The sequence below is a fragment of the Pan troglodytes genome, chromosome 6, assembly GCF_028858775.2.
Source record: "Pan troglodytes isolate AG18354 chromosome 6, NHGRI_mPanTro3-v2.0_pri, whole genome shotgun sequence".
Classification (NCBI taxonomy): Eukaryota; Metazoa; Chordata; class Mammalia; order Primates; family Hominidae; genus Pan; species Pan troglodytes.
The window spans coordinates 10,973,499-11,001,316 of NC_072404.2; the positions used below are offsets into that span (position 1 = coordinate 10,973,499).

The window sequence follows — 27,818 nt, forward strand, 5'->3', positions numbered from 1 at the left end:
GATACACCCTTTCCTTTCCTTCTCTTTATGGGAAACTCGGTTCTAATCCAGAGGCCTTGGGCTCCAGGACCCAGTCAGGCAGCCCTGGACTTGACCCTAAAAGGGAGTAAAGACAAAAGCGAAGTTCAATCAGGGGTTCAGAGCTCCCAAAGCTCATAGCCTGGAGCTTCTTAACCTTTAGGCAGGGTAGAGACATTTAAAACGGCCCCTAAACTTGGGGGGCGCGTAGGCTCATGGGAAATAGAGTAGGGTGCTTGTCCTGGGACCAGCTGTGGGCCCCGGAGGCTGACTTCCGGTGCACTCCTGCGCGTGTGCACCTCTCCCTGTGTGCGTGTTCGCGCATGCGCGCCGCCGCTGCACTGCCCTCGCTTCCTGTGCGTCCTCAGGTCACCGCTTGCTCTAGTTCCCAGGCTTTGGCCTCCAGTGGACGAGAATCGCGGAGCCTGCGGGGCTGGACGCTGAGCGCCCGGGCCAGCACCTAGGCGGGCGCGGGGGTGTGCAGGCCAGGGTTCGCGCGGGCCGGGTGGAGGCTTGAGCGGGGACCCCCGAGCTTGAGCCCCGGAGCCGGCGGCGCTGGGGCCAGAGGGGCCGGACGGGAGGTGGCGGAGGTGGCGGCGGAGGCGAAGGGGCGGCGGGACGCGGGCCTGGCCCGTGTTTGTCCTGGCGGCCTGGCCCAGGCTGCCCCTGTACGGTGAGCCCGAGGGAGGCGGATCTGGGTCCCGGGAAGGACACCCGCCTGGATTTGCCCCTTAGGCCCGGCCCGGGCCCCTCGGGAGCAGAACAACCTTAGTGAGGTGGACAGGAGGGGACCTCGCGAGCAGACGCGCGCCAGCGACAGCAGCCCCGCCCCGGCCTCTCGGGAGCCGTGGGGCAGAGGCTGCGGAGCCCCAGAAGGGTAGGTCTTGGGTTTTCGGGCCCGGAGCGAGAAGGGCCTGAGTGAAGTCACCGTGTGTTGGGGACCTTAGAGTGTGGGGCAGGGGGAGGGTCTCGATCGCTTGCAGGAGAGACGTATGTTTGGGTTTGAGGGCAGGGTCCGGCTGCACCGAACAGGCGCTGCATGGGAAATCTGGGAGGACGAGGCTTACGGGGGCCTGGAGGGTGTCACCAGCCTCAGCTGCGGACGTCGTCTCCACTCCCCGCTAACCCCTAACAGCCCTTCCTCCTCCTTTCCGTGCTCCAGATTTCGACCGCCTCTAAACGTCCGTCAGCGCCTCTGTTCTCTCATTTAAGTGTCTGCTGATTCTCCCCTTAGATCTGCCCTGGAGACTGGTAGTAATGCAGGAACAGTCTGCAGGGATTCTCTCTTGCTGCCTCAGTTGCTAGGGGAAGAGACTGGGCCTTAGCAGGTGGGTGACTTGACCGGGTCACTGGCTTTGTGGGTAGAGTTGCTCATAGTAGAACTCAGGAGTCTTATCTCCCAGGCCAGTGTTCTTTCTCCCGTATCCTAGTTTTCTTAATAGAAGATTATTAGGTGCAGCAATAACCAAGTTCAGTTAGATAATTTAGAAACAAAACCATATTTTATACACATTCATTTCATTTCTGAGAGCTCACATACTCAATTCCTATGGCTTCTTTGATTTTAAGCAGTTTAAAGAGACAATAAGAAAATGCGGGCCAGATGCAGTGACTCACACCTGTAATCCCAGCACTTTGGGGGGCTACAGCAAGAGTATCCCTTGAGACCAGGAGTTAGAGACCAGCCTAGGCAACATAGGGAGACCCTGACGCTACAAAAAATACAAAAGTAGCCAGGCATGCTGGGATGCACCTGTGGTCCCAGCTACTCAGGAGGCTGAGGTGGGAGGATCAATGGAGCCCAGGAGGTCGAGGCTGCAGTGAGCTGTGAATGCACCACTGCACTCCAGCCTGGGTGGCAGATTGAGACCCTGTCTCAACAAACAAACAAACCAGAAAAAACATGAGCTGTATAATGGGAATTTTTTTTTTCTTTTTGCAGGTTGTATTTGATGATGGCAGACTATTTGTAAAAGGAGTCATGTTACCCATGAGAGTCTAACTCATCTAATTACTACCTGACTATCTTAGAGTTACAAAGTTACAAGTGCATGCTTCGCCTATCACTCTTTTTCACTCTCTTTTTTTTTTTTTTTTTTTTTTGAGACAGTGTCTCTCACCCAGTCTGGAGTGCAGCAGTGTGGTCTCGGCTCACTGCAACCTCCACCTCCCAGGTTCAAAGGATTCTTGTGCCTCAGCCTCCTGAGTAGCTGGGACTACAGGCATGTGACACTATGCCTGGCTAATTTTTTTGTTATTTTTAAGTAGAGACAGGGTTTCGCCATGTTGGCCAAGGCAGGCGGATCACTTGAGGCCAGAATTCGAGACCAGCCTGGCCAACATGGCGAAACCCTGTATCACTCTTTTAGGCCCTTCTGAGTGTTTGCAGGCTAAGTGTTCACAGGGTGTTAGCCTACTGAGCTTTCTTTTGTGGTTCTTACGCAGGAGATTCCTGCCTTTGCAGGCCAGAGCACTCATGACTTCAGTGACCTGCTTCTCCCCCTCTAGGTCTACCAGCCACAGTCTCTGCACGTTTCCAAGAGCAGCAGAAAATGAACACATTGCAGGTGAGTTTTCATGCTTGTGTATATGTTCCTCAACTTTATTTTATGATGCATTTTAAGAGGTTTGTAAGGATTCGTACTTTTTTTCTTTCTTTTTTTTTGAGATGGAGTCTTGCTCTGTTGCCCAGGCTGGAGTGCAGTGGCATGATCTCGCTTCACTGCAACCTCCACCTCCTGGGTTCAAGCGATTCTCCTGCCTCAGCCTCCCGAGTAGCTGGGATTACAGGCGTGCGCCACCATGCCCAACTAATTTTTTGTATTTTTAGAAGAGACAGGGTTTCACCATGTTTGCCAGGCTGGTCTCAAACTCCTGACCTCAGGTGATCCTCCCGCCTCAGCCTCCCAAAGTGCTGGGATTACAGGCATGAGCCACCGCGCCCAGCCAGGATTCATACTTTAAAATGGGAATGTGGAAATAGACATTGTCCTGTAAAATATACTTAGTGTGGCAGATCAACACCAAAAATGATTTGTGAAGCTTGTGTGTGTGGATAGTAGATTTTAAGGCTGTTGAAATTGAGCCTCACCCAGGACTGATATTCTTGGCAGTCATCACAAAAGGAAAATGCCATCTGTATTAGTCCATTCTCACACTGCTATAGAGAAATAACCAAGACTGGGTCATCTATAAAGAAAAGAGGTTTAATTGGCTCACCTGCAGGCTCTATCATAGGAAGCATGGCTGGGGAGGCCTCAGGAAACTTACAGTCATGGTGGAAGGCAAAGGGAAAGCGGGTACATCTTCCATCACCAGAGCAGGAGGAAGAGGGAGGGGGAGGCGCTACACACTTTTAAACAACCACGTCTTGTGATAAGTCACTGAGTGTCAGGAGAACAGCACCAAAAGGGAAATTGCCCCCATGATCCAATCACCTCCCAGCAGGCCCCACCTCCAACATTGGGGATTATAATTGAACATGAGATTTGGGCGGTGACACAAACCGAAACCATAGCACCATCCATGACATCATTTGCATTCATTATAAGGAGAAACCAACTTTGTTACTTGTGGATTTAAAAGATTTTCTAGGACTTTGAAAACTTTCTTCATTCCAGTTGATAGAATTGCGGATAGCTTTCATAATAACAACCATTAAATTACCGTAACTTATGACTTATTCTTGGTGCTTATGTAAGCAGAGGGCCTGCCTGCTGCCCAAGGAGAACTTGGTGCATATAATTATTCCAGGGACAGAAATATTGTGATCCAAGTAGACAGAATTCTGTTTTTACTGTTGAGTCCTAGATCATGGGGGGAATGAATGACGTGACCATCCTTCAAATATTTGTTCGTCTTTCAGTTTGGGTTGCACAGCAAACAATACAGTTACTCTCTTGTGAAGATTTCCTCATTTCTGTTTCTCATTTCAGTTCTCAGTGTTTTAGTTTTGTCCTTTTCACGTTGCTGAGTCAGTCTGTAAAGATTACCAGTGATTTCATTGCAGTCAAATCCAGAGGGGATTTCCTAGCCCCTACCTCCCAGGACCCTTTGTCTGCCTTTGACATCTGTTACTTCCAAACTGATACTTTCTCCATGGAGTCTCTCTTTTCTTGGCTTTTAAAAAGATTCGTCTGTAAGTATTTCTGCTTGTCTTTAAATGATGAAGTCTGTTTTGTTTTGTTTTGTTCTGTTTCTTTTTTCCTTTTTTTGAGATAGGGTCTTGCTGTGTCACCCAGGCTGGAGTGTAGAGACGTGATCACAACTCACTGCAACCTCAATCTCCTGGGCTTACACGATCCTCCTGCCTCAGCCTCTTGCATAGCTACAGGCGCAAGCTGCCACACCCGACTAATTTTTTTATATTTTAGTAGAGACTGGGTTTCACCATGTCACCCAGGCTGGTCTTGAACTCCTGAGCTCAGGCAATCTGCCCGCCTCGGCCTCCCAATGTGCTAGGATTACAGGCGTGAGCCACTGCTCCCAGCCTAGAGATGTATTCCCACTGTATTGCTCAGACTGGTCTCAAACTCCTGACCTCAAGCAGTCCTTTCACTTTGGCCTCCCAAAGTGCTAGGATTACAGGTGTAAGCCACCACACCTGGCTAATAAGGAATCTTTTTGAAAGGGGCTAGGAATAACCCATAATACTCTCTTAATACATGTGGCAGTTGGGTTAAATCTTTTAATAGTTCCTATATTATGTCTCTTGCGTGCTCATTGTTTTGAAGAAACTGGGTTGGTTATCCTCATTTTGGATTGTGTTACCCTTGTTTCACCTTTAGCACATTTTTAAAAAATATCTTGTATGCCTTGTAAAATTGGTAGTTTGATCTGGAAGTCTAATCAGGTTTATGTTCAATTCTTTTCACACAGCTGTACCGTACGTGGCATTTGTCTACTTCTGGAGGCATGTGTTACCTTCTTTGTTTTTGTGAACTTAAGAACTATTGACTGTTGATTATTGCTGTGATTTACTAGTTCATTAGGGGAGGCAAAATGGTGATCTGCTAATTGTACCATTTCTTCTTTATTTACTAGCCAAAATACCTTTCTTTTCTTTTCTTTTTTTGGAAACAGAGTCTCACTCTGTCACCCAGGCTGTCGTGTTTACGGCTCACTGCAGCCTCAAACTCCTGTGCTCAAGTGATCCTCCCACTTCAGCCTCCCAAGTAGCTGGGAGTATAGTCATGTGCCACAATGCCCAGCGAATTTTTTAATTTTTAGTAGAGACAGGTTTTGCTGTGTTGCCCAGGCTGGTCTTGAACTCCTGGGCTCAAGTGATCCTCTTCTTTGACCTCCCAGCGTTGGGATTACAGGCATGAGTCACCACAGCTGGCCTAGAATACTTTTCTAAAGATAAATTTCTGTTCTCTATTTGGTTATGTAATTCATGCAGGAAAGACAGTTTCTAAAATGTTGAGTAGGCTTCTAAGCAGGAAGGTTTTTTTGTTTTGTTACCATTATGAGCTCGTGGGTTTAAACAGATAGTAAATATTTCAGTACATCAAAGTTGTGATTCTTTTTGAAAATTAAGTGGCTCCATCTTTGGCCAGACAAAATCCCTTTAAGTTGGTTTCTGAGTCCTTTTGAAATATATTTGATATATTTGATAGCAAATCTATACATACAATATATATTTGATAGCATTATTTTCTGTTCAGCATTTTATTTTGAAATCATTTCAAATTTTCAGAAAAATTGCACAGATTTTACAAAGAAATCCCAGCTACTTCCTTTTGTTCAGATACTTCATTCTTAACATTTTCCCACATTAATCATTTATATGCATATATAGATATATGTGTGTACATATTTTTATATATTTTTTTTCTGAACTGTTTGAGAGTGGGTATGATTTGTCATGCCTATTTACCCTATAAAGTTTTAGATTATATCTCATAAAATCAAGAATTTTCTATTAAATACCCATAGCACAGTAATTGAATTCAGGAAATTTATCATTGATTTAATACTTTTATCTAAACTATAGTTCATTTTCCAGTTTTGCCAATTTCCCAATAATTTCCTTTATAGCAATTTTTAATTTTTGGTAGAAGATTCAGTCTAGGACTGTCAATTGCCTTTAGTTTTCATGCTTTTTGAGGCTGTTTAATACGGATTTGTTCCTCAGTGCCATTATAATATTTGCAGAATACAGGCCAATGATTTTATAGAAGTCTTTAAATTTAGGTTTCCCTGATCTTTTTTCATGATTAGATTTAGTTGGTGAATTTTTGTCTGGAACACTACATGGGACCTCTTAAATTTATGGCTCAGAATAGGATCTGTGTTGGGAAACTTCTGCGCATGCTTGAGAAGATGGCTTGTTCTGCTCTGGTTGGGTGGAGTGTTTGATAAATGTTAATGAGATCAAGTTGGTTGGTTGTGTTGTTCAGGTGTATTATATCCTTGTTGATTGTGTGCCTACTTGTATCAATTGTTGGGGAGAGGGGATTGAAATCTGCTGCATTTGTGGTTCTCTTTCTCTTTGCAATTTTACCACTTTTTGCTTTATGTGTTATATTAGATACATAAATGTTCAAGGTTATTACGTCCTGTTGATTAATTAACCACTTTGTAAAATAGCCTTCCTTATCCCTGCTAATATTCCAGGCTGAAATGTACTTTGTTATTTATGTAGCATGCTTTTGAGTAATGCATGCATGGTATATCTTATTCCATCCTTTTACTTATAACATATTTGCATCTTTATATCTAAAGTATTATTTCTTGTAGGCAGCAAGATTTGGATCTTGCTTGTTTTCATCAGTCTATTTCTGTCTCATAATTGGGGATGTATAGACTGTTTACATGTAATGTAATTATTGATAAAGCTAGTTAGGTTATAGTCCATTGCCTTTGCTTTCTTTTAGTCTCATCTTCTTTGTTTCTTTTTAAAATGTCTTTGTTTGTCTTCCTTCCTTTTGATTAATTGATAATTTTTTATGATTCTACTTAATATATTTTGTTGGGTTTTTAGCTATCACACTGTTTTGTTATTTTAATGAGTTAGAATTTATAGTATGCAACTTTAATTATCATAGTTTATTCTTAAGTAATATACCATTTTTCTTAGAGTAAGAGAAGCTTACAATAGGATACTTCCATTTCTCTCCTCTTGGTCTTTACACTGTTGTTCATTTTATTTTTACAGGTGGTGTCAGTGCCACACAGAATCTATTACATTGTTGTTAATTAAACAGTTATCTTTGATTGATTGATTGATTGAATGATTGATTGATTTTGAGATGGAGTCTCACTCTGTCCCCCAGGCTGGAGTGCAGGGGTGCGATCTCGGCTCACTGCAACCTCTGCCTCCCAGGTTCAAGTGATTCTCCTGCCTCAGCCTCCCGGGTAGCTGGGATTACAGACATCCACCACCACGCCCGGCTAATTTTGGTATTTTTAGTAGAGATGAGGTTTCACCATGTTGGCCAGGCTGGTCTCAAACTCCTGACCTCAGGTGACCTGTCTGCCTCAGCCTCCCAAAGTGCTGGGATTACAGGTGTAAGCCACCACACCCAGCCCAGTTATCTTTTAAAAATATTTAAGTAATGAGAGAAAATACGCAGTTACCATTTCTGGTACTCTTCATTCCTTTGTGTAAATCTAAATTTTTATTTGCTGTCATTTTACTTCTGCCTCAAGGACTTTCTTTAACATTTCTTCTAGTCGATGATGAATTCTTGTATGTCTGCAAATGTCTTCGTTGTGTCTTAGCTTTTAAAGGTGTTTCTGCTGGATATTTCTCCACAGTGCTTTAAATATGTTTTTCTATTGTCTTCCTGCTTACATTTTTTTCTAAGAGAAACCTGATCTCATACTCATCTTTGTTCCCCTATATATAACATGTCTTTTTTTCTTTCCCCCCTTATTGTTGTAAACTTTTTATCACTAGTTTTGGGGAATTTGATTGCAATATGTCATGGTATCATTTTTTTCATGTTTCTGTTTTGGGGATCATTGAACTTCTTGGATCTTGGGTTTATAGTGTCATCACTTTGGGAACATTTTTATCATTATTTCTTCACATACCCACCACCTCCCCGCCATTGATTCTTGTTGCCTGTATATTAGGCCACTTGAAATTTTCCCACAACACACTGTTGCTCTTTATTTGCTTTTAATTCTTTTTTCTCTGTTTCATTTTATGTAACTTCTGTTGCTGTCTTTATATTCACTAATCTGTTTTTTCCATGATGCTGTTAATCTTGTCCAGTATAATTTTCATCTCAGATATTGTAGTTTCTATCTGTAGGTTAGCATGGGTCTTTTTTACATCTTCCCTGTCTCAATTTTTTTGAACATGTGGAATAGAATGATGAACTCTCTCAGTGCTCTGTGCGGGTTGTAAACTCTGTGTCAATTCTGGGCCAGTTTTGATGGACTGATTCTTTTCTTCCTTATGGGTTGTAATTTCCTGCCCATTTTCCCATCTCGCAACTCTTACACCTCACATCTGCCTCTGTTCTTCTTCCCTGCTCTGTGGCCTGGAAACACTCAAGGCAGAAGTTGATTGGTTCACCTTGTTTATTTCCCATCACTCATAGATAACTCTACTGCCTGATAATCAGTGCCTTGAAAACCATTGCTTCAGCCTGGGCGTGGTGGCTCATACCTGTAATCACAGCACTTTGGGAGGCCACGGAGGGCGGATCACAAGGTCAGGAGTTTGAGACCAGCCTGGCCAACATAGTGAAACCCCTTCTCTACTAAAAATACAAAAATTAGCTAGGCATGCTGGTGCATGCCTGTAATCCCAGCTACTTGGGAGGCTGAGGCAGGAGAATCGCTGGAACCCAGGAGACGGAGGTTGCAGTGAGCCGAGATTGTGCCATTGCACTCTAGCCTAGAAGACAAGAGTGAGCCTTCGCCTCAAAAAAAAAAAAAACAAACCATTGCTTCATATATGTTCTCTGTTTTATTTTTCTTTCTGTTTTTGATTTTGTTGTTGCTGCTGTCCTTTGTTATGTGCCATTTCAGGTTGGAGGGTATATCCAGTACCTATTAGTTTATCACAACTGAGGGCAGAAGTATTCATGTCTCTCTCTCTATATTTTTTTTCTAATATATATATTTTTTTCTTTGTAGAGACAGGGTCTTGCTATGTTGCCAAGGCTGGTCTCAAACTCCTGGCCTCAAGCAGTCCTTCTGCCTCAGCTTTCCTGAGTGCTGGGATTACAGGCATGAGCCACCGCACCTGGCCTGGATCCAGTTTTGTCCATGTCCAAATGGTGTTTTTCCCTGAGCTGTTTTTTATTTTCTTCCACCCCATATGAACTGTAGTGTCAGCTTATCTAGTTCCAGGAAAAAGCTTTTTGGTATTTTTATTGGGGTTGCATATTTATAAAGTAATTTAGGGTAACTGACTTACCCTAGGTAGGGTAAGTTGACCTTAATAATACAACTAATTTTTTTTTTTTTTAGTAGAGATGGGGGTTTCACCATGTTGACCAGGCTGATCTTGAACTCCTGACCTCGGGTGATCTGCCCGCCCCGCCTCCCAAAGTGTTGAGATTACAGGCGTGAGCCACCGTGCCCGAGCACTTTTACTTTTTCTTAGTTATATTCCTCTAATTGTTTTATCTTCTCTAATTGTAGATAATGAGCATTTTATTAATACCTTGTTCTTGATCTTAGTAGGAAGGTATGTAGTTTTTCCCTGTTAAGTAAAATCCTGACTTTTGGACCGAGAAGACTGAGGCATAAATGCGTGTGCGTGTGTGTGTGTGTGTGTATACACGCAAACTGTATATATGTGCTTGTGTGTAATTGAAATACATATGTCACATATATATCATACATACTATTGCATATTAAGGTGCAATATTTATATTTGTGTATATACATATTATTGATGTTAATGAAGTATCCATCAGTTTCTATTTTCTTTAGTTTGTTTTTTTAAATCAGCTTTTTCTGTCAAGCTTTTTCAGGTATCTTCATGGATACAAGATTTTTCTTCTTTGCTGTGTTATAGTGGCTTATCATATTAATAGATTTCCAAATATTAAACTAGTCTATATTATTGGAATAAGTCCCATTTGGCTATTGTATATTATGTTTTTAATCTGGTACTGGATTTTGTTTGATTATGTTTCATTTTTGGTTTTTGTATTGATGTAAGTGGTATTGGCATGTAATTTTATGTTATTTATTGGTTGATCAGTCTTCTAACCCCTACTACCTCCTTGCCTTATGGACTAACTTAACCCAGAAGGTTATTACTCTCTCTCGGTGATTTTATCAGCTCCTGTGGCCTGATTGTGGATAAGCTTGGATGTTCTGCTTTAGTTTCTCAGCCCACAGCCTAGCGGCCCTGCCTCTGCTATCTCTTGGGATCTACATGGTCCTAGCTGTATCACTGGATTTGAACCCCTTGTTGATATGTTCTTTATAAATAATAGGATAATGCAACCTGCTTATTGGGCACTTCCTTTTTCTAAACTACAAGTTTGGGTGGGGCATGCTGGCTCAAGCCTGTAATCCCAACACTTTGGGAGGCCAAGGCAGGTGGATTGCTGGAGCCCAGGAGTTTTGCATTTTTCTTTCTTTTTTTTTTTTTTTTTTTTTTTTTGAGACAAAGTCTCACTCTGTTGCCTAGGCTGGAGTGCAGTGTTGCATTCACAGCTCACTGCAGCCTTGACCTCCCAGGCTCAAGTGATCCTCCTGCCTTAGCCTCCCAAGTAGCTAGAACTACAGGCGTGTGCCATAATGCCCAGCCAATTTTTTTTTTTAATTTATTTTTAGCAGAGATGAGGTCTTACTATGTTGCCCAAGCTGGTCTCGAACTCCTGAGCTCAAACGATCTTCCCATCTTGGCCTCCCAAAGTGCTAGGATTATAGGCATGAGCCACCATGCCCAGCCCCAACCTCTTAAAAATTGAAGCTGCTTCCCGTTTGCCATTGGTACTTTTTACACCTCATCATATTCTTCTTCCCCTTCATCCCATAGAATGCACAATTCATCTTTAAAGACTTCAAGTTAACTGAGTCTGTGAAGCCTAATCTGATGGCATAAAATTAAAATAATTTGATCCTCTTTTGTTAAATCATTCTGCACCTTGTCTGCATTACTCTAATAACAGCTTTGGGCATTCATTCATTTAACGAATATTTATTGCTCCAAGATTGAGATGTTTGAGATAAAACTCAGCCATGCAGATAGCCAGAGGCCACCGGCTGTGAGAATAAAAGAGCCAAAAGAACAAGGAGCTGAAACTAGGTGAGAGCCCCAGAGCAGTGAGTTAGGAGGAAGAGGACCAGGAGCTGAGTGGTGGGCACTCCAGCATGAAGAGGTCCCAGAGAAGGGGAGGGCCTGGCAGCAAAGAGGACTAAAAGAAGTGACAAGGAGTAAAATGCTTATGTTTGTTTACATGTTTATCTCCTTATTAGGTTGTCCACTTTGGGAGCAGGCATGGTGTTTCACTCATCTCATATCCCCAGAGCTCAGCTAGTTCACTTGCAAAATAGGAGCTCAGTTGTGTTTTGGGTTTTTATTTTTGTGGGGCAATATATATATATATTATATATATATAACCCCAAAGGATATGTGTTTCCAATATGATTTCCCTTCCATAATCTGTAACATAAAATAAGGTATACAATGTTTATGGTTAACTTTACCAGTGAGCTTTGTAAAACGTTATCCCCTTATCCCTTTTCCATATCTCCCAATTCTGATCATGTTGCCATTACAGGGGCCAGTGTCATTCAAAGATGTGGCTGTGGATTTCACCCAGGAGGAGTGGCAGCAGCTGGACCCTGATGAGAAGATAACATACAGGGATGTGATGTTGGAGAACTACAGCCATCTAGTTTCTGTGGGTGAGGATAGCTTGCTTTCTGAATGCTCTCAGTTGAATGGGGTTTTATCCTTGAGTTTGAAGAAATAAGTGATGACACCATTTAATTCCTTGTGGGCACTAGCTGGAGTGTTTATATTATTATTCATTGAAAGGTTCTAACTTTGATAAGGTAAAAAATGGAGCACTTCTGTTATGCAGCTTATGAGGTGGCAACATCTTGTACTTCAGAGATTCTGAAGCCAAGCAGCTTGCCCAAGTCCTCCTTCTTTTCCCATTAACAGGGTATGATACCACCAAGCCAAACGTCATCATTAAATTGGAGCAGGGAGAGGAGCCGTGGATAATGGGAGGTGAATTTCCATGTCAGCACAGTCCAGGTAAGTTAGTAGCGTATCAAAGGTTAAAAAATGCTCATCCCAGACCTTTGGGAGAGACTAAAGAGTTGTTTATATGTATTCGGTACCCTCAGTAACACCTCCCAACCCCCAAATATCACTTTCCTTCCCGCACACATACATGAACTCTTTTGTTGATTTTACATTTGATTTACATTGGTAGGGATTTTTTCATTCTAACCGGTACTGGAGACCCATTCACTTCCTCTTTCTCCAGCATTATTGGTAACTTATTTACTCCCTTGCCATTACAGAATTGTTTTGGGTTTGTTTGTTTGTTTGTTTTGGAGACAGAGTCTTGTTCTGTCACCCAAGCTGGTGTGCAGTGGTATGATCTCAGCTCACTGCAACCACCACCTCCCAGGTTCAAGCGATTCTCCTTCCTCAGCCTCCCAAGTAGCTGGGATTACAGGCACATGCCACCACGCCTGGCTAATTTTTATATTTTTAGTAGATACAGGGTTTCACCATGTTGACCACACTGGTCTTGAACTCCTGGCCTCAAGTGATCTGCCCACCTCAGCCTCCCAAAGTGCTGAGATTACAGTCCTGAGGCTCCCGGCCTTACAGAATTGTTTTGTTTTGGGGCATTCAGAAGTCTGACATAAAAATTAACTTGAGACTTTTATGTTCATTCCTTTTATCTTCCATTTTCTTTCCTTCCTTGCTTTAAAAATACCTTGGACTTATTTTCTGCCCTCGATTTTATTTACTTCTTTAGGCATTCAGATACCAAAACCTCATCCTCCACCTATGCTTGTGAATTGAGTCACAGCTTGTGGTGTATGTTATTTCCCAAAGTCCATGATCAGTTGATGTGACGCTATAGCACTCCCTCAGCCTTCATCTGTTTCCCCAATGCTTATGACCCGTCTGTGTGTTCATTTCCCCTTCCCCATAACTGGAATCATGCTCTGTCCATAGTAGACATTCAGGAAGTGTGAATTTCATAAGTGAATGTCGGTTCCTTTTCTTGCCTTTTCAGGAGTGTCCCCCTAGGACCTGTTTTCCACTTTTTTGGTTTTATTTGTATCCCTTAAAAGAGTTTATCTAATCTCACCTTCTAAGACCTTTTTTCCTGTGTATTTTTGCAGCTTGCCTCCAAATTGATAAGTCTGACACTTTTAACCTGGAGTCTAGTTGAATATTTTACTTGACAACATAGCAGTTACCAGGGAGATAGTTCACTTCCTTCTTTCTCAGAATGTCTGATGATAAACTGTGCACGTTCCAAAATCATGAATTCTGTCTACCTTCCTCACCTCCCAGTATTTGATTGTGCTAGTCTTCTCTCCATGGTTTGTGTTCTTTGTCTTCTGTGAAATGCCTTGCAGATCGTCAGCACATTCTGTTTCTTTTGACATTAGTGTTCAGTATTCTCCCATACCTGGATTTCAGTGGATCCATCTTCCATTCAAATGATCATTGTCCTTTTCCTTCATCTGCATTTTACTTGCCCACATAATACATATTTTCCCTCCCTTTCCTCATCTCCTCCCTCTCTCCCTTCCTTCATTCCTTCCTTCCATTTTGAGACGGAGTCTCACTCTTGTCGCCCAGGCTGGAGTGCAATGGCATGATCTCGGCTCACTGCAGCCTCCCCCTCCCAGGTTCAAGTGATTCTCCTGCCTCAGCCTCCCAAAGTAGCTGGGATTACAGGCACACACCACCATGCCTGGCTAATTTTTATATTTTTAGAAAAAAAAAAAACCACACATAACATACAATTTACCATCATAACCATTTTTAAGTATACAGTAATGTTAACTGTATTTGCATTGTTGAGCAATAAACTTTAGAACTTTATGCTTTACATTTGAGCTGAAAAGGTTAACTCCTTGAAGTTTCCTTCATGGTTCATTGACCACTCCAGTCTTTCCTTCTCTTAATATCTATTCCAGTCAGCGATTGTTACCACAAAAAGTTAGATATGATTATATACTCTGATAGGATTATACACTCTGATAAGATTATATGCTCTAAGATTATATGCTCTGATAGGAGTGTATGCTCTATGAATATAAGCTCTAAGATTGTGTGCTCTGTGATTATATGCTCTGATAAGATTATGTATTCTAAGATTATATGCTCTGATAGGAGTGTATGCTCTATGAGTATAAACTCTGATGGGATTATATATTCAAAGATTATATGTTCTGATAGGATTATATGCTGTGATAGGAGTGTATGCTCTATGAGTATATGCTCTGTTAGGATTATATGCTCTGAGTATAAGCTCTGATAGGAGTATATGCTCTGTGATTCTATGCTTTGATAGGAATATATACTCTAAATGATTATATGCTCTGAGAGGTAGGTGCATATATTTGTTGCTTGAGCTTCTTCTACCGAATTATAGTCCTCCAAAGAGGAAAGACCTTTTTACTCTTCTTGCTTTGATAATGCAACATACAGTAGGCATTCAGTAGGTTTTTATTGACTTACCAAGGAGCTAGGTAAAAGAAAGATCTTTATTATTAATCCGTCAAGAGATCATTTATTCTGAACCACAGATTCTGATAAAACAGATAGGGGTTAGATTAGAACCTGTAAGCACCCATCAGATTAGGAACTACTTTAATTTCTATTCAGAGAAATTCAAAGAAAATATGAATATTTTCCAAGGGCATAGGCTTTGGTTAGGAAATAAGATAAAAGCTGCATGAATTACTTTAAAATTCAGCTTTCACATGGATAATTTATACTCCAATGCACATTGTGCAACTTTAAGAAGCTATTTTAAAATGTAAGGGAAAGAGATTCAATGAACTGGGAAGAGATTTGATAAATGTCTTCAAGTTTCCCCCAAAGTATAGATAGATTTTGAGTATACCCAACACCAGGAGTCAAATTGAATGAGGAAGATCACGAGTACAGACTTGTGGCTGAGAATAAGCAAGGCATAGCCTAGGCTTCCAGGAGCAGAAGATGTTGACAGATTAGTGGAATGCTAGCTTGGATATATATTGTGAGTCCAAGTAGTGAAAAATCCCGTTAATAACCTTTCTGTTTCTTCTGTTGGTGTTTGGGGTGCTGGAGCTCAGAGATGTTGTAGATTTCTGAGCAGAGTACCATCAGGGTTGCATTGAATGTGGGTGATAGCAGCTAACAATAGTTTATGCATCCAAAAATTTGTAAGATACATAAAAATAAAAGTACATCATAGGGGCAGCTTTAGGAATCTGAGATATAAGATTTTACACCAAATGAAACCCAGGAGTTTGGGAACTCTTGTTTGTATTCAGAATTAAGTAAAAGAATTATACAGAGACATGACTGGTTTTAGGAAATTTAAGTCAGCAAATTGAAAGAAAATTAATGGCTCAACTTAATGAGCATTTGTTTTATGTTATAAACTGTTCTAAGCAGTTTACATGTACTAATTCAGTCCTTTGACAACCCTATGATTTAGGCACTCGTATTCACATTTCAGATGAGTGAAACTGCATCACAGTTACACAACTTGACCAAGTGCCCTAGTTAGTAAATTGTTGGGGGTTTGAACTGAGGTGACCTGCTCTGGTGGTCATGTTCTTAACCACTGTGCTGTATTGTGCAAGCAGGGAAAGCAGAATTTAATGGCTAGGAAGGTTACCTAGTATTAAAAATGGCTTTCAAAACACTTCAAAGATCTGATCTTGGGTTTTTTGTTTTGTTTTTCTTTTTTTTATTTTTATTTTTGGTAGAGACAGGGTTTTGCATGTTGCCCAGGCTGGTCTCAAACTCCTGAGCTCAGGCAATCCATCCACCTTGGCTTCCCAAAGTGCTAGGATTACAGTCATGAGCCACCATGCCCGGCATGATCTTGTTTTTAAGATATTCCCTGGCCAGCCACGGTGGCTCATGTTTGTAATCCCAGCACTTTGGGAGGCTGAGGTGAGTGGATCACCTGAGGTCAAGAGTTCAAGACCAGTCTGGGCAACATGGTGAAACCCTATCTCTACTAAAAATACAAAAATTAGCTGGGTGTGGTGGCGTGTGCCTGTAATCCCAGCTACTTGGGAGGCTGAGGCAGGAGATTTGCTTGAGCCTGAGAAGTGGAGGTTGCAGTGAGCCAAAATGGTGCCATTGTATTCCAGCCTGGGTGATAGAGCGAGACTCCATCTCCAAAAAAAAACAGATACCTTGTCTTCTGGTCTATCTTATGTTTCTTTTGGACATTCATATGCCTGGATCTCTCCTCCAGATGAATGTGAATCTTCTCTGTAAACGTGAAGAAATCAAAGCATTCAGAATGCTTATTTGCATTTCTTTGCAGACTAGTAAGGCATGGATTTTGGAAGGGATGCCACCATCGTAGTCCTGATATGAAGTGATATCTTGCAGTTTAATATAAATTGTAATAGATGTCTCCCACATGTAATCCATAATGGAGTCTTTCCTTTGCACGGAGACCTAGCACCTGTTTTTGTTCCTCCTGATCCCATTTGTATCGGGGAACCTGCCCCGATAGTCACGTAGGTTCTTTTCTATTTTCCCTAAGCATCGGCTGGTTTGAGAAATAAAGGGACAGAGTACAAAAGAGAGAAACTTTAAAGCTGGGCGTCCAGGGGAGACATCACACGTCGGTAGGTTCTGTGATGCTCCACAAGCTGCAAAACCAGCAAGTTTTTATTAGGGACTTTCAAAAGCGGGGGGAGTGTACAAACAGGTGTGGGTCACAGAGATCACATACTTCACAAGGTAATAGAATATCACAAGGCAAATGGAGGCAGGGCAAGATCACAGGACCACAGGACTGGGGCAAAATTAAAGTTGCTAATGAAGTTTCCGGCACCATTGTCATTGATAACATCTTATCAGGAGACAGGGTTTCGAGAGCAACCGGTCTGACCAAAATTTATTAGGCAGGAATTTCCTCTTCCTAATAAGCCTGGGAGCACTATGGGAGACTGGGATTTATTTCATCCTTACAGTCTCGACCATAGACGACGGCCACACCTAAGGGGGCCATCTATAGGCCCACCCCTAGGCGCATATTCTCTTTCCCAGGGATGTTCTTTGCTGAGAAAAAGAATTCAGCAATATATCTCCCATTTGCTTTTGAAAGAAGAGAAATATGGCTCTGTTCCACCCGGCTCACCGGCAGTCAGAGTTTAAGGTTATCTCTCTTGTTCCCTAAACATTGCTGTTTTCCTGTTCTTTTTTCAAGGTGCCCAGATTTCATATTGTTCAAACACACGTGCTCTACAATTTGTGCAGTTAATGCAATTATCACAGGGTCCTGAGGCGACATACATCCTCCTCAGCTGATTAAGAGATTAAAGTAAAGACAGGCAAAGGAAATCACAAGGGTATTGATTGGGGAAGTGATAAGTGTCCATGAAATCTTCACAATTTATGTTCAGAGATTGCAGTAAAGACAGGCATAAGAAATTATGAAAGTATTAATTTGGGGAACTAATAAATGTCCATGAAATCTTAACAATCCATGTTCTTCTGCCATGGCTTCAGCCAGTCCCTCCGTTTGGTGTCCCTGACTTCCCACAACACATTTGATCTAAGTCCTCCCATCTTTGCCTGGATCTGACGCACTTTCAACCACTTCTCTGCTCATCATTTGGTTTTATTTCACCTTTTCTACCAAAGTTTGAAACATAATATTTGTAAAGCAACAAAGTTACCTGTATTCAATATGAATTTACTCTTCTATTTTCTACCACTATCTCACCTTAATTCTTTCACCGTGTGTGTGTGTGTGTGTGTTTCTGTTTTGTATTCCAAATCAAAGGAAAAAGAGAACTATGCATTTGTAATTATTTTTATTTATGGAGATTGGCTCTAAAGCCAGAGTCAACCCCACAATGGGGGCTCTTGAATACCAGTACCTTTCCATAGCTAGTGTGTTCAAATTTACAAAGTTTGTTTACTATTTTTCCTTTTTAGAAGCCTGGAAAGTTGATGACCTGATAGAGAGAATCCAAGAAAACGAAGACAAACATTCAAGGCAAGCTGCTTGTATCAACAGCAAAACCCTGACTGAAGAGAAAGAGAATACATTTAGTCAAATTTACATGGAAACAAGCCTTGTTCCTTCAAGCATAATAGCTCATAATTGTGTCTCATGTGGAAAGAATTTAGAATCTATTTCGGAATTAATTAGTAGTGATGGAAGCTATGCCAGGACAAAACCTGATGAGTGTAATGAATGTGGGAAAACATATCATGGAGAGAAAATGTGTGAATTTAATCAAAATGGGGATACCTATTCTCACAATGAAGAAAATATTCTTCAGAAAATTAGTATTTTGGAAAAACCCTTTGAATATAATGAATGCATGGAAGCCTTAGACAATGAGGCTGTTTTTATTGCTCATAAGAGAGCTTACATAGGGGAGAAGCCCTATGAGTGGAATGATTCTGGACCAGACTTCATACAGATGTCAAATTTTAATGCATATCAGAGATCACAAATGGAAATGAAGCCCTTTGAATGCAGTGAATGTGGAAAATCCTTCTGTAAAAAGTCAAAATTCATCATCCACCAGAGGGCTCACACAGGAGAGAAACCTTATGAATGTAATGTATGTGGGAAATCCTTCAGCCAAAAGGGAACCCTCACTGTACATCGGAGATCACACTTAGAGGAGAAGCCCTATAAATGTAATGAATGTGGGAAAACCTTTTGTCAGAAGTTACACCTCACTCAACACCTAAGAACTCATTCAGGAGAGAAACCCTACGAATGTAGCGAATGTGGGAAAACCTTCTGCCAAAAGACACATCTCACCCTACACCAGAGGAATCATTCAGGAGAGAGGCCCTATCCATGTAACGAATGTGGGAAATCCTTCTCCCGCAAGTCCGCTCTCAGTGACCATCAGAGAACTCACACAGGAGAGAAGCTTTATAAATGTAATGAATGTGGGAAATCCTACTACCGAAAGTCTACTCTGATTACACATCAGAGAACACACACAGGAGAGAAGCCCTATCAGTGTAGCGAGTGTGGGAAATTCTTTTCTCGGGTGTCATACCTCACTATACATTATAGAAGTCATTTAGAAGAGAAACCCTATGAATGTAATGAATGTGGCAAAACCTTCAATTTAAATTCAGCCTTCATTAGACATCGGAAAGTACACACAGAAGAGAAATCTCATGAATGTAGTGAATGTGGAAAGTTCTCTCAGTTGTATCTCACCGACCATCATACAGCTCATTTAGAAGAGAAACCCTATGAATGTAATGAATGTGGGAAAACCTTCCTTGTAAATTCAGCCTTCGATGGGCACCAGCCACTTCCAAAAGGGGAGAAATCCTATGAATGTAATGTATGTGGAAAGTTATTCACTGAGTTGTCATACTATACTGAACATTATAGAAGTCATTCAGAAGAGAAACCTTATGGGTGTAGTGAATGTGGGAAAACCTTTTCCCATAATTCATCCCTCTTCAGACATCAAAGAGTACACACAGGCGAGAAACCCTATGAATGTTACGAATGTGGAAAATTCTTCTCTCAGAAATCATATCTCACTATACATCATCGAATTCATTCAGGAGAGAAACCCTATGAATGTAGTAAATGTGGAAAAGTCTTCTCTCGGATGTCAAACCTCACTGTCCACTACAGAAGCCATTCAGGAGAGAAACCCTATGAATGTAATGAATGTGGGAAAGTCTTTTCTCAGAAGTCATACCTCACTGTACACTATAGAACTCATTCAGGAGAGAAACCCTATGAATGTAATGAATGTGGGAAAAAATTCCACCACAGATCAGCCTTCAATAGCCATCAGAGAATTCATAGAAGAGGAAATATGAACGTACTTGATGTGGAAAATCTCTGAAGTCAGATCTCAAATTTTAGAAAACTCTCTGAATATAATGAATATGGGAAATCCAATAGGAAGTCAAAGCGTTTATCTGAGAGTTCGTGTTCCTGAACGGTGAGAAGCATTTAGGCGTTAGAGTCATTTTAATCCTAATTTTCACAGAGAAGAATCCCGAAGAATGTAACAAGAAGCAAAGCCTTCAGCAAGATCATACGACTCATCGGACACTAATTTATGCAGGAGTGAAGTTTTATAAATGTTTAATATTTATTTTGGATTCAAATTGTATTTACATATCAGGGAATCATACAAAGGCAAAATCTGTCAATATGGTGAATGTGGAAAATATATTGTCTTGGAAATTTGTTGTAAAAGCCATATTTCTAATGGAAAATCAGGTGTTTATAGGAAAGATCTCAGACGCTATGAGCTCTGAATAAATCTTCATTGTATAAAATGAAGTTTTTAAATTGTCAGGAGTTGATCATGAGGACAGTAGCATTAAATAAGTATATGGCCGTTTTTTATCATGTCTTAAAAATGCAATCTAATGGTAATTCTATGCAAGTTTGGAATTGGACGACTTGTGAAGAGGCAGTTTTCTTATTTGAGTATTAGGATAGCAAAATGTATTAAGACAGGACATATTGTTGGCGAGATAATATTTAATAGGTATAAAATGGTAAAATACCTAGTTTTCTATTTAGAGGAATTTACAAATGGGTTTTTAACAAATGCCTCATTAGTAGAGGAGGCAGTCATTTTGTAAAGTTTTCAACTGCATCTGAGTAAGATAAGATTTTCTAAAAGACTATTTTGATAAACTATACATACATAATTTGGAATTGTTTAAGTCTATTTCACTGAAAGAGAACAAGCATACTGCCCGTACTCTAAAATATCCCCAGCTCTCACACCACCCTTGTTTTGTAACCCATAGGTTCGAGTGTGCCTAGTGCCAATATTTTGTAATTTAGAAATTTTATTCACAAACTTCTGTTTGGTACAAATACAGTGTCATTGTTTTGTGCATTCTCCTTTTTCCCAGTATTTCAGAACAAATTGATTCAAGTTTCTAGCAGATATTTTTTGATCAATTAACTTAATGTCCTCGCTCCATTTCTTGCTGGAACAGTTTAGGTACCTACCACTTCTTCACATGACACAGGGGAATCCTGATTAGTCAAAATAATAATGATTTCATTCTCTTTGCCAGTAACTTGTTTTATAGTGGTCATATGACCTGATACTGGGTAAACAAAACAAAGATGGACTTGTTCTGGGAAAAGGTAAAATGGTAATCAAATAGATTATGTTCCAGGAATGCAAAGGTGGCTTAATATTCACCAGTCAGTTGCTATTATACACCACCTGTAGAAAAGTAATCTGGCATGCAGAACATTCTTGTGGTATAATTAATGTTCGTTTATGATCTTAGCAAATGATGGATTGAAAGGGACTTCCTTAACTGCATAAAGAGACTTAAACTACAGCAAACAGTATGCTTAATGATGAAATAGTGAACATTTCTCCTAAGATTATAAAAATAAGACAAGGATATCTGCTGTCAATGATTTTATTCAGCATTGTTCAGAAGGACCTAACAAGAAAACTAATGCAAGAAACAGAAACAAAAGGCATAGAGATTAGAAAAGAAGTAAAACTTTAAAAACGAAAAATAATATAAATCTCTATTTGCAGATGCCATGAGTAAATTTGGTAAGTTCCCTGCATAAAAGTTATGCAAAAAGCATTTTATGATATACCAGCAAAAAGCATGGAAAATGAAATTTTGAAAAGCAATGCCACTTCAAAGATCCCTCAAGTGCCTAGAGGGAGAAAATGAGTTAATATGCTTTGAAGAACTGTATCCAGAAAATAAAATTACAAAGGAGGAGAGGGATAGGATTCCAGGACAATCTCAAAACTATTGCTTTTTCCTAAATTCATTGCAACCTTAAAATCCTAGCAAGTTCTTTAATGTAAATTAACAAGCTAATTCTAGAATTCATATGCATATTCAAAAGGCCAATAATTGTCAAGGCTATCCTATAGAATGGACAGAGAGGATTGAAATTTCTAAATATCAAGACCTGTTATAAAGCCATAGAAATAATGAAGGTGTTATTTTGGCACAAGGATGAAAAAACTGACTAGTGGAACAGCATACAGATTCAAAAGTAGACCCACATGTATACCATCACCTGAGTTTTGAGAAAGGTGACATTGAAGTGTAGTGGGGGAAAGGGTTTTCTTTCCAGTAAATGTACTTTGCCAATTAAATTTTGTAATTTAATAAAAAGTTATTTGGAGGTGGATTGCAGATCTGAATATGAAATGTGAAAGCTTTACAAAGAAATCTTAGGACAGTTTGTAATCTTGGAGTAAGCAAAGGTTTATTGAGACCCAAAAAGCATTAACCCATAAAATTAGAACTTAATAGTAAATTTGAGAACTTCTGTTTATCAGAAAGACCACCAGTAAGAAAATGAATAGGAAACCATGGGGAGGAGAAGATATTTGCAGTTCATGTATGTGACAACAGCACTGAGTATAGCAAAAGTGTTGGCAAACTTTAGCAAGGCACCAGATGGTGAAAATTTTCAGCTTTGTCACAACTGCTCATCTTTGCTATTGTGTGAAAGCATCCGTACACCATGCATTAAAAAAAAATGGGCATGGCTGCTTCCCAGTAAAACCATTCACAATCCCAGGTGGCAGTCTGGATTTGGTCTGCACTCATAGTTTTCTGGTCCCTGATCTCGAATATGTAAAGAGCACCTACAAATCAACAAGGGGGAAACTGGAAAAGGCAAAAGACTTTAGAGGATATCCACTCACTTTAGAGGATATCCAGACAGCCAATAAGCATGAAAAGATGTGTTAGCTTTATTAGTAATCAGGGAAATGCAAATTTAAAACATGTAGCGCTGCTACCCATCCATGGAAATGGGTTAAATGAAAAGCATGAAAAAGCATCACGTTTTGGCAAGGATGTAAGCAAGAGGAACTGTACACTACTGGTGGAATTGCTCATCGATAAAACCATTTTTGAAAGCTGGCACTAAAAGCCAAGCATATGTATACTGTTTTACCCAAACCCAGCAAAAATGCATGTGTCTGTCCACCAAAGGACATGCACTAGAATATTTATAGCATAAAACTGCACAAAACAGAACTATCTTAAGGCACATGTGCAATGGAATGAATAAAGAAGTGGCATATTTCCATGGAATACTGTAAAACAGTGAGCATGAATGAACTAGAAGTCCGTGCAATAACGTAGCTGAATTTAACAAAGCTTGCTGAATGAAAGACTCCAAACACAAAAGCCAACATGCTGTATGATTCCTTCTATATAAATTATAAAGACGGGCAAAACTTGTATACGCGGTTCAAAATTAGGATAGCAGTTAACCTTGGCCAAGGCTGAAAGGGGGCATTTATCTGGTGCTGGGAATAATCTGTTTCTAAACCTAGGTGCTAAATATTTGAGTGTGTTCTGAGCTGTGCACTTAAGATATGTGTATTTTTCTGCATGTGTGTTACACTTTCCATAAAAATTTTCTAAAATCACAAATGGCTAACATTTGTGTCGCTCATCACTCTAATCATATTTTTCTAGATGTGTATGAATATGCTGCATAACAGGAATTAAATGGCAGATTTTGCATAATTCTGTGCAGGAAATACATATTTATAGTAATTTTGATGGCAACTACTAAGATTTCCTATGCTGTCCTTAAGGCTTAGCATAATGTATATTTTAAGTGAAATATTTGAGAAGGTTAAAGAATCATTACATACTTTGTCATCCTATACTTTTGCATATATAAATAGGTCTGAGCTGCCTCTTCAATAAAGAAGCTAATGTGTAACATTTCATATTTCCCTAAACAAATTGTTTTTTGCATTTCTGAATTCGGGATTCATCTTAACTTTTACCATAGGGGTGACCTTTCTTGGCAGTGAATGAATATAATGCTGAGTTTGATTTGATGGAAAATTATTTTAAAAGTATTCAGCTAAATATTTGAGCAAATCTCAGATACACAGTTAACAGCACAGATGTAAGTGAGTGAAAGAAACAGGTCACCAAGACTTTGCACCATTGAAAAAAAAAAACACTTTGGGTGAGGGCTGACTGAGCTTGTAAAAGCACAGCAAGAAGGACGTGACATTGGATGGCATAGACTGTGTGCCTCATTTTTTTTTTTTTTTTTTTTTTGGTGGGAAGGCATGTGTTTTTTGTTTTTCTTTCTCTTATTTTTAGAGTCAGGTTCTCACCACAGCCTGCAGTGCAGTGGTGCAATCACAGCTCACTGCAGCCCCGCCTTTCTGAGCTCAAACGAGCCTCCCACTTCAGCCTCCTGAGTAGCTGGGACTACAGGTGCATGCCACCACACCTGGCTAATTTTTTTATTTTTTTCGTAGAGACGGGGTCTTGCTGTGTTGCTAGACTCAAACTCCTGGGCTCAAGTGGTCCACCCAACTCGGCCACCCAAAGTCCTGGGGTTCCAGGAGTGAGCCACCTCGCCCGGCCATGTGCTTTTCATTCCACCTTACTCATTGAGGGTTAAGCTGAAGTGTGAACAGGTGACTAATGCTTTGCTGAAGGAGGGGGAATCTGGGAGTTGGTTGGGACTTGGGGGTGTGATTCCCCCACAATGGCTCCCTTTGCTCTCTCACTCCTTTGGCCAGAACCACCAGGCAGTATTTAAGCAAGGCAGGGGCTCGCCCTTCACCCCCACCGAAAGTGCCCATTTCACAGGAGATTTTCTCCACCCACGCCCATATTTGCTGGTGCTTGGCTTGGGGTTGGCGAACTTTTCAATGTTGTCTCTAAATTATGGCAAAAGACAGAAATGCAAGACTACTACTTTATACCTGAGGTCAAAAATTCACCCAGTGTTCCTTATTCCATCCCAAATTATGTCCACATATGAGGATGCTAGGCTCTTCAAAGAAGGGAAGCAGACCAGGCACATCTGTAATCCCAGCACTTTGGGAGGCTGAGGTGGGAGGATCTTGAGCTGAGGAGTTCAAGAGCAGCCTGGGCAACACAGCCAGGCCCCATCTCTATTTATTTCATGTGTGTGTGTTTTGTTTGTTTTTGTTTTTTGAGATGGAGTTTTGCTCTGTCGCCCAGGCTGGAGTGCAGTGGCTCAATCTCGGCTCACCGCAAGCTCCGCCTCCCGGGTTCATGCCATTCTCCTGCCTCAGCCTCCCGAGTAGCTGGGACTACAGGCACCCGCCACCACGCCTGGCTTATTTTTTGTATTTTTAGTAGAGACGGGGTTTCATCGTGTTAGCCAGGATGGTCTCGATCTCTTGACCTTGTGATCCGCCCGCCTCCGCCTCCCTAAGTTCTGGGATTACAGGCATGAGCCACTGCTCCCGGCCCTAATTTTTGTATTTTTAGTAGAGATGAGGTTTCACCATGTTGACCAGGCTGGTCTCAAACTCCTGACCTCAGGTGATCCACCCGCCTTGGCCTCCCAAAGTGCTGGGATTACAGGCGTGAGCCACTGAGCCTAGCCAACATCCTCTATAAACCCCTCCTAAAAAGCAGAAATGGGGTTAACCTCCCGTACCAGGAAGTAGCTATGAGATTATTTTTTCTTTCCAGGCAAGATTGCAGCACTTCCCTGGAGAAAATGAGTTCTGGCAAAAATAACCAGACATTTGAGGAACTCAATCACCAAAGAACAAACTGCACCACCTATGCTAAAGATTCTCAAAGAAATAAGAATATATTGGTAATGTTTGGGAGACTGAGGCAGGAGGATCTCTTGAGGCCCGGAGTTCAAGACCTGCCTGGGCAACATAGTGAGACTCCGTCTCTACAAAAGATAATTTTTAAAATTAGCTGGGCATGGCTGCGTGCACCTGTGGTTCCAGTACTCAGGAGGCCGAGATGGGAGGATCGCTTGAGCCCAGTAATTTGAGGCGACAGTGAGCTATGATCATGCCACTCCATTCCAGCTCGGGCAACAGTGAGACCCTGTCTCAAAAACACAAAAACAAAAAAACAGGCATGCAAAGAAGCAGAAAAACAGAACCCATAATGAGTAGAAAAATAACAAAGAACCAGAAATGGCATAGATGATGGAATTAGTGATCAGGACATTAAAACAGCTACTATGAATATTCCCCGTATGTTCAAGAAGAATGGAGAATGAACGAGAGTGAGGGACCGGAAACGACTGTGTTCCATGCTGAGGGTGGCAGAGGCTGGCCTGGATGCTGGATGAGGCTCAACTCGGGGGCCTGGGCTGTTGCACTGGGGCTGGACTGGGGATCACAGAAGAGGGCCAGGCCCGCGTGGGTCTCCAGGGCTGTGCTCAGGGGTGTGGTCTTCTGCAGTGGGGGCTTGGCTGGTGAGTGGAGACTCTGCGTGACTCTGGGGGAGTGGCCGAGAATGGGTGTAGCTATGTACTAGGGCGTGGTCATTGCGTAGGGGTTTGGGTGAAGCGTTAACAGTGGGTGGGCGTGGCTCGGGCTCGGGGGCGTGACCAGCACGCGGGGGCGTGGCTCAGGCTCGTGGAGGCGTCCGAGCTCCAGGGCAGCTCTGGGGCAGAACTGTCCGGATCTAACAATGCTTGGGGAGCCGGAGACCGGTGACCGATCTGTGGGCTAACTCAGGGCTGCCCGGGAGACATAGGCGGGCCGTGGGGGCAGGTGAAGGGTGCTGGACGTGCGAGCCTGGCACGCAGAAGCCAGAGGGCAGAGAGGAAAGGTCGTGAAGAGGGGGCGGGGCCTCTAACGCCCACCTTGTCCCCCGACAGCCGCCCTGCCCGCAGGCCATGTGGCCCCCGCTGTTGCTGCTGCTGCTGCTGCTCCCGGCCGCCCCGGTCCCCACCGCCAAAGCCGCTCCCCTCCCGGATGCTAACACCCAGGAAGGCCTTCAGAACCTGCTCCAAGGTTTCAACCGCCCCATGCTGGAGGGGAGGGGCGGGGAAGGGGACTGGGGGCGGGGGGATGGACGGGAAGAGAGGAAGTCAGGGACGCAGAGAAAGGAATAGAGGAGACAGAAAGATGAGGCACTACAGACCCAGCACAGGGAACTGGATAAGGACAGGGGACCAGACAGGGGTGGGAGGATGACTGGTGGGGCCCCGAGGGTCAGAGCGTGGAGAACATGGGTTGGGCTGCTGGGCCCCTTGGCTTCGAGGCCGGCCACACACCTGGAACCCCCAGGGCACCTGCTGCGGGACAGGGACAGCGTCCCTGATGCCCCCCCTCCCCAGGCACAGCGACAGCACAGAGGACCAGGGGGCTGCCTGGCTGAAGAGCATCACCCTTTCTAGCCAGCACCAGGAAGCCCCCCTTTATCACCTTCCCCAGGAGTCGAGGCTGGCGGAGACGGAGAGCTGCAGGCAGACTCACACCTGGCCCCGGGCTCTGGCTGTATTGATGGGGCTGTGGTGGCCACACGACCAGAAAGCCGGGGAGGAAGTCCTGCGGCTCCGTGAGAGGTGTCCAGGGCTGCAGGCCACGGCGACAGGCTCCGGGGAACATGGGGCTTTCCCTGTCCACTCCCAAGGAGTGTGGGTCTCAACGCATTGGCAGGGGACGGCCGTGTGCCCTCTCCAGACCCCACCCCCAGATGCATTTATTAGAAATAATAAAGTTCTTTCTTAGCTAGCGGTGCTGTTTCCTTTCGGGATGGGCCGGTGCCTGGTAGGCCAGGCTGTTCTGGGTTCCTCCCAGCTCCAAGCCTGGCCCTGTCTCCAGGAGGCATCTGCACTGGTTGAGTTCTCTGGGCCCCGTGTTCAGGCACTGTCTGTCTTCTGACGAAGCAGCTGAGTCCT

The 27,818-nt window shown here is 42.3% G+C and overlaps 2 protein-coding genes across 11 annotated transcripts; both read left to right on the forward strand.

Annotated features, from left to right (window-relative positions):
- Positions 1 to 299: 299 nt before the first annotated feature.
- Positions 300 to 23,905, forward strand: RBAK (RB associated KRAB zinc finger). Of its 8 annotated transcripts, none has more exons than XM_063815203.1 (7): positions 300 to 386; positions 754 to 895; positions 1,253 to 1,346; positions 2,527 to 2,585; positions 11,724 to 11,850; positions 12,113 to 12,208; positions 18,113 to 23,905. In XM_063815203.1, exons 4-7 carry the CDS (start codon positions 2,571 to 2,573, stop codon positions 20,017 to 20,019), a joined length of 2,145 nt encoding a protein of 714 aa, XP_063671273.1. In that variant the 5' UTR covers positions 300 to 386; positions 754 to 895; positions 1,253 to 1,346; positions 2,527 to 2,570; the 3' UTR covers positions 20,020 to 23,905. The 8 variants fall into 8 exon arrangements, with proteins under 8 accessions (XP_063671273.1, XP_063671276.1, XP_063671274.1 ...); XM_063815204.1 differs by having other exon boundaries at positions 351 to 374; XM_063815205.1 differs by having other exon boundaries at positions 375 to 494; positions 2,464 to 2,585.
- Positions 23,906 to 26,463: 2,558 nt separating this feature from the next.
- On the forward strand, positions 26,464 to 27,651 carry LOC740298 (uncharacterized). Of its 3 annotated transcripts, none has more exons than XR_008536325.2 (3): positions 26,464 to 26,624; positions 26,793 to 26,928; positions 27,352 to 27,651. XR_008536325.2 is itself a non-coding variant. In XM_016957051.4 (3 exons), the coding sequence occupies exons 1-3, from the start codon at positions 26,603 to 26,605 to the stop codon at positions 27,477 to 27,479; spliced, it is 297 nt and encodes a 98-aa protein (XP_016812540.2). In that variant the 5' UTR covers positions 26,505 to 26,602; the 3' UTR covers positions 27,480 to 27,651. The 3 variants fall into 3 exon arrangements, 1 of the variants encoding a protein (XP_016812540.2); XM_016957051.4 differs by having other exon boundaries at positions 26,505 to 26,635; XR_001719058.4 differs by having other exon boundaries at positions 26,518 to 26,685.
- Positions 27,652 to 27,818: the final 167 nt, after the last annotated feature.